The following is a 6,014-nucleotide window of genomic DNA, read 5'->3' as shown; positions in this document are numbered from 1 at the left end:
TGTTTGTGCATGTATTCTTTCCCCTAGAATTCCACCGTGTTTTTTTTCCTGTCACCACCTGGATTCCTACAAACTCGAAAAACATATACTGGCAAAAGTACTGCCAATACACTACACCAATTTTGAAGAGTTCAGCCTGCCAAAGTATTTAAAGTTGCTGATTTGGGGGAGCTATTCAATAATGTGCATCTCTGACTAGCACTGTGTCATCTTCACCCTTCTCTGTGGTTGAAGTTATGCAATAACTTCCCCCCACCTCCCCAAATGATAATCTTTGATATGGCACAGAAATTGCAACCTGGTATGCCTTGTCTTCTCGTTACCTATCTGCTTAACTACAGTAAGCTATCATGACATTATAAACACTTATCACTCTCATTACTGGGATTTCCCCTTCTGAAAAGAAGTACATGCACAGTGTTATTAACTGTAGCGCAGTAATTCAAGAAAGATGTTACTACACAAGGCTGGCTGTAGAGAACATGGTTTAATTAAAGGCAAAGCTGAGTTCAGCAGCTGCAGGTCTTGCACAGACAGACAAAAAACACAAAAAGAAGCTTACGACACAAACCAGTTTTCTCTGCTGGGGGTTCCCCTTCCCTTGAGGCTCCCGACACAGAAGGGTGTGTGTGTGTGAGGATAGGAAGCTCTGCCCAAAAGATTCAGAAAAAAAAACATTCCAAACACCAGATTTCTCATGCAGAAATGGGAGCCAACACGCTGGGTCTCTGGCACTGCTGAGAGTGTGAGATGGTGAACCTGGTTAGGTGGTCTCAGGTGCAAGAATCAGTGGCGGTTCAAACACTGGAATGTTGCAGCTGCCTGGGTGCACAGCTCAAATACACAAACTGGGAGAAGGGAGTTTGGGATGAAGGGGGAGTCAAAGAAGCCTTTTTTTGAGGAACACATTTCAAAAATGCAATGCAGAGTAGCAACACCGGGGAGGCTTGGGGTCAAATTCCTATCCTAGAGAGAGCACTATGCATACAGCTTCCCTTTATAGTAAGTTTCTTTGGAGCTGCTCCCCAACTCCAATGCCACCCGTGGACCCTGGATGTGCTTTGCTCTGTGGCCATTTCCCGACTCATAGATCCTGGACTGACACACACACACTCCTGCAACCGCAGCAGCTTATACCATTTAGATTGTTTCCATAGCTACCCTGGGAAACAAAAAGAAATGCTGTCCTTTATCCTATGCAAGAAGAGTCACTATCTTCCTTCTGTTCAATAAATATCAAGTAGAACCCTTTGCCCCATTCTGTACCCTTGTGGGAACAAGAGGGGACTGTTGACTTCTGTGCATGGGCTCCATGAATGTGTCTCAGTTGTTCTGAACTTCCATTCCAGCATCGGAACCTCGTGGCTGCAGGTGTGTGGGAGTGGACACACGCCTATTGGGAGGGAGAATTGCACACATTGTCCTGTCCAGACTAACTCCTTTGCTCCCCAGTAACTTTCTAGGACTCTGTGAGATGCTGCATATGAAGAATAGAACTACTAGCAACCAGCGAGGAAAGGAGAAGGAAGAAAAAAGGAGTGGGGAACAAACAAAAAACAAACAAAAAAGAGACACAAAGTTTCTATCTACCTACGTAAAGGAGTCAGGCTGTGAATGCACAGACCAGCTTGCCATTTCGTGAGGCTGGTCACTACGCTATCATAAAATGTACAGGAATCTGAACCATTTAACTTAAAACCCCATAGCAGTGGCTTGCTTGCCCTCGCGGGGCCCCACAGTGGCCACAGCATTTCAGTATTGGAATCTCTAACCCGTTCAGGGTTGCCCGAAGACAGCCTTTGAGGAAAAGGTGGACTGGCGCTGTGGGGAGAGGGGCGGATTGTCCTTCATGAAACTCCTTATCAAGCTCAGGAGACAGACACCACCCCTGCATCCAATTTCCCACCACCCACTTCTGGCTGGATCAGCGACTGGAGGGGTTGCTACACACTGACTACAAAGCACATCTGTGTATGGAAGAATTCAGTGTGACCTTACTACTGAGATAGTAATAATCTGAAATTTAGATGTTGTTGAGGAATAAGTTTCAACTACATTCTCAGTCAGCAAAGCTATCAGTAATAGATTCCTATTGGTTTCCCCAAAATTGAGGCGAAGGATCGAGAAGTTCTCAGTGGCTTCTCCTATCTGCTCTTCATTCTCAGCTTTTTTATTTTCCCACGTGGCTGGGGACATGCACGATGGAGAAGGTGAGAGGCGGTGATATCGGGTTACTGTGAGACAAACAGCAGTCCCTCTCTCCCTCCATAGGGCCCTGGAGGGATGGGAGAGTTCCTGGTGTTGGTTTTCCGTTGCACTGCAGACATTTTCGTGCACACTCGGTGGGTCGGTGGAGCACTTACGCCCTCCTGACAGCAAGGAACAGAAGAGAGGGCTGCCACTCGCACAGGACTATGTGGGACAGTCCTGCAAACCCACATGCCATGATTTATGGAGCTTTCGGTTGCAAAGGTTGCCACCCTTTTCCATTCTCAGTGTGGTGGATTCATGGCACCTTGCCCACGTTGCTGCTTCTGCTTCTGCTGCATCAACAGCTGCTCCAAGGCAGAAGGTCCAGGATGCATCATGGAACTGGACCAGATGGACTAAACACAAAAACATACAAATTAATTAAACGAACCATTCCAAAGCAAGTCAATATTCACCTATCATTCCAGTGATTGGTTTACTTTCTACTGTACTGCAGATGTAGGCAACTGGTGGCCCAAAGAGTTAGTCCAGTTTTCCAAGGCTTTCTTTCCGGCCTCCTGAGTAGAGCCACTTTGTTACAGAGCCTCAACTGCTGTCTCTAACAGACATCAAGGCATAAGAAAAAGGCTCTTTAAACCCCTCTTCCTAAAAGGTGAGCAACAATAGAGACGTTTGGCAAAGTTTTCTCCTGTTAATGTGCCTCCAGACCTCACTCAGACACACAGGCAAAAAGCAGTGGTGCAATAAGATTTATCAAAGAGAAGCAATTTAAAGTCACTTGCCAGCATACTGGTTCACATAATGAGTTAGTGGGCAGACAATGTTGCTGGTTTTCCAGTTTTAGCTCAGTTCAAAGGGAATTTCCTCTAAGTCATAATGAAGTTAATAAATGAGAGTTTTAAAATTCTTTGCCACAATCACTCTCTCCTATGCCAATTACCAGAAAAACAGGAAGACATCATGAGGTCCAGAACTCCAACCGTCTGTTTCTATCAGTTGGTTCGCAATATAAGTTTCAAAGACCAAGAAAGAAAAAGTTGACCTAAGCTATAGGCACTTAGTTTGCATCAGAATGTAGCTGAAAGAAATGTGATTTTGCTAAATCATCCAGGCAAATGACTCTTGAAATGGTTTTGCTCTTTGACACCCACATGCATCCTACCTTCAGGCTTTCCATAAGGACTGCTGATGAATCCTCTATGGATGGGCCATGGGCTGCCCAGGTTCCACTTGGAGTGCTGGTTGGGTGCCAGCTACTCTCTGAAGAGGACGACGTTGCTGGAAGATAGTCCAGCCCAAATCCTCCCATTGCTAAAAGAGAGAAAAGTTAGCAAGTTGTCAATCCAGCAAACCACTGAAGTTGTGCCTAGTGCTAGAACACAGCACTCACCTGGCTTATCCGTCTTCCATCTATCTGCAACCCTCCGATCCCTGATGTCTGGTGTCCCAATGGGCCCAAAGTTGGAGAACGGAACAGAATTGTGGTTGTGAGTTGGAGGAGAGCTCGGCAAGCTGCTTGGGTTAGAGGAATGAGGGGACTGGCTAGCTGGTGTTGAATGATCTATTGAATAAAACATTAAAAGTCAAAACAACAGAAATATCATAAAGCGACAATTCCTCTAGTCCAGTTGTTCTCACACATTTAGCACTGGGACCCAATTTTTTAGAATGAGAATCTGTCAAGACCCACCAGAAGTGATGCCATGACCATAAGTGACATCATCAAGCAGGAAAATTTTTAACAATCCTAGGCTGCAATCCTACCCACACTTACCCAGGAGTAAGTCCTACTTACTATTAATTGTTAAAAGAATATACATAGTAGCTTGTTAAAAGTACAGGTCTGCCACATTTCCCCAAATGCAGTCACATACCATGGTAGCATCAAGTGTAATATATTAAAAAATAACATTTTTAAATGAATGGGGACCCACCTGAAATTGGTTTGCGACCCACCTAGTGGGTCCCGACCCACAGTTTGAGAAACACTGCTCTAGTCAATTGTTTTACTGTATTTTTTCCTTTGGTGGAAAACTTTTTGCATATGAGATTTGGTAGGCTAACAAAGTTGAAGGGGAGTATTCTGGGTTGCAACAATAGAAAAAACCTAAGTTATCTGCAACAAAATTCCTTTGAACAGTCACATGTGAATACAGGCTGAAACTAATTATTCGCATGGGTTCCAAGCACGCGAATAATTGGATGGCAAAAAACAAAGAAGACAATCCATCAATCAGTCCTCCTCCAACCGATTCACTCAGCCCCTCCCTTCACCAATGCAAACCAATGCTCAGGGGGAAGGGAGGGGCCGCTGGAGAGAGAAGGATTGATGGATTGTCAGCCAGCTGCCCTCTCTCTTGATCATTAAGGAAGCTGTTGTTAAAGGACTGTTCAGTTTTTTAAACTGTTTTTAAAGGGATGCATTTTTCCCCTTCTCCAGGGATCAGCACATTCCTTCTCATTTGCAGGGGCCATTCGTGTTGAGTCAAATCCGTGTATAAAAAATCCGTGTTTAAATAGGCTGGACCTGTAGTCATATGTGCACATTCTATGCCTGCACAGTTACATTTAATGCACAGTTACATCTAACTTCCTTGAGCTTGTGTCTACAAACTGGTGCTCTTGGTCCATCCTGTCAAGGAGAAAAACTACCTCAAAGGATAGGGAAACTGCCATTCCATTCAGTTGTCCTCCTAAACCACTGCTCCAAGTGACAGAGAAACACCTGCAGCACATATGCCTGATGGAGATATATGTATGTATATGGAGAAACAATGGAAGCAAACAAAAAAATATTGAATATTAACTAAGATTTTTTTTTAAAAAAGGAAAAAGATCAAGATCAGGAATAGAAAGAAGAGGTGACATCACCCTGACAGTTAAAGATTTGATTTGATTTTTAAGAAGAATTTAATTTAACGAATGCTGCAACAAAATATGGGGGGGGGGGAACCTAAAGATACTTTGAAACAAAGTGACAGGCTATTATTAGTTATTAAATTAGGAGAACAGTGAACAGAAGAGAGATAAACTAGAAGTTAAATTAAATGCAGTTACTAAAAAAAAAGTATGATGTAAAATTTGGAGAACTGAAGATAAAGTTGACAAACCAGAGAGGAAACATAAAGGCTTAGAAAAGATGATCACGCATCAGAAGATGGCAATTTAGAGGATTGAAAGTCAAAAAGTAGGAAAGCTGTACAGAAAAAGTCTTAACAAAGCTTGAATATTTGCAATGAGGTGCAATATACTGAATGAGGTGCAAAAGCAGAATTTAAGATTTAGCGACCTTCTGGCAGGCTTGGAAAAAATGGTCTATATAGAATCTGTAAAGAACTTCAAGTACATCTGTAATAACACCTTTGTAAGCTGCAGCTGTACGCTGAGACTACCTTAATATATTTACTTTTTTGTGTAAAACAAACCATGAAACATCTTAATTGTGTATTTAAAAGTGAGAGGAGCTCTAATTAGAAGACACTGGAGAAGGCCAAAAGATTTGCAACAGAAACACCTACTTTAATCAGATGCATGCACAACCTTTAGGAAATAATTTTTAAAAGATACATTTATTACTCTTTCAAAACAAAAGCAGACACCATCCTAATTCAAGCTAATCAATACTAAGAATTTGAAAAGCTGAGGACAAATGCAGAATTAGTTAGTAGCACCTATAAAGGTTTGGACCTGGACCTGGAAGCTCATATCTTCTGAATGCTTCTGAGGCACTTGAAGCTGCTGAAACAGTTTGAGTAGAATCTTCTCTCTAATAATGCATCACTATAACTCAGATTCCCATATTA

At 42.7% G+C, this 6,014-nt stretch overlaps 1 protein-coding gene across 3 annotated transcripts in view; it reads right to left on the bottom strand.

Moving 5' to 3' along the window:
• Positions 1–468: 468 nt before the first annotated feature.
• The window catches only part of SMG7 (SMG7 nonsense mediated mRNA decay factor), a 75,090-nt gene continuing 69,544 nt past the window's right edge, over positions 469–6,014 (bottom strand). For all 3 annotated transcript variants that reach the window (XM_066626385.1, XM_066626386.1, XM_066626387.1), the window contains 3 exons: positions 3,602–3,772; positions 3,374–3,522; positions 469–2,606 (listed from right to left, as the gene is read on the bottom strand). In XM_066626385.1, the coding sequence (XP_066482482.1) occupies positions 2,493–2,606; positions 3,374–3,522; positions 3,602–3,772 (434 nt within the window). In that variant the 3' untranslated portion in view covers positions 469–2,492. The remainder of the gene's footprint in view (positions 2,607–3,373; positions 3,523–3,601; positions 3,773–6,014) is intronic.

This window comes from Tiliqua scincoides, chromosome 4, assembly GCF_035046505.1.
Source record: "Tiliqua scincoides isolate rTilSci1 chromosome 4, rTilSci1.hap2, whole genome shotgun sequence".
Taxonomy (NCBI): domain Eukaryota; kingdom Metazoa; phylum Chordata; class Lepidosauria; order Squamata; family Scincidae; genus Tiliqua; species Tiliqua scincoides.
The sequence above is the reverse complement of the archived record's forward strand: the minus strand, read 5'-3'. Positions and strand labels throughout refer to the sequence as shown.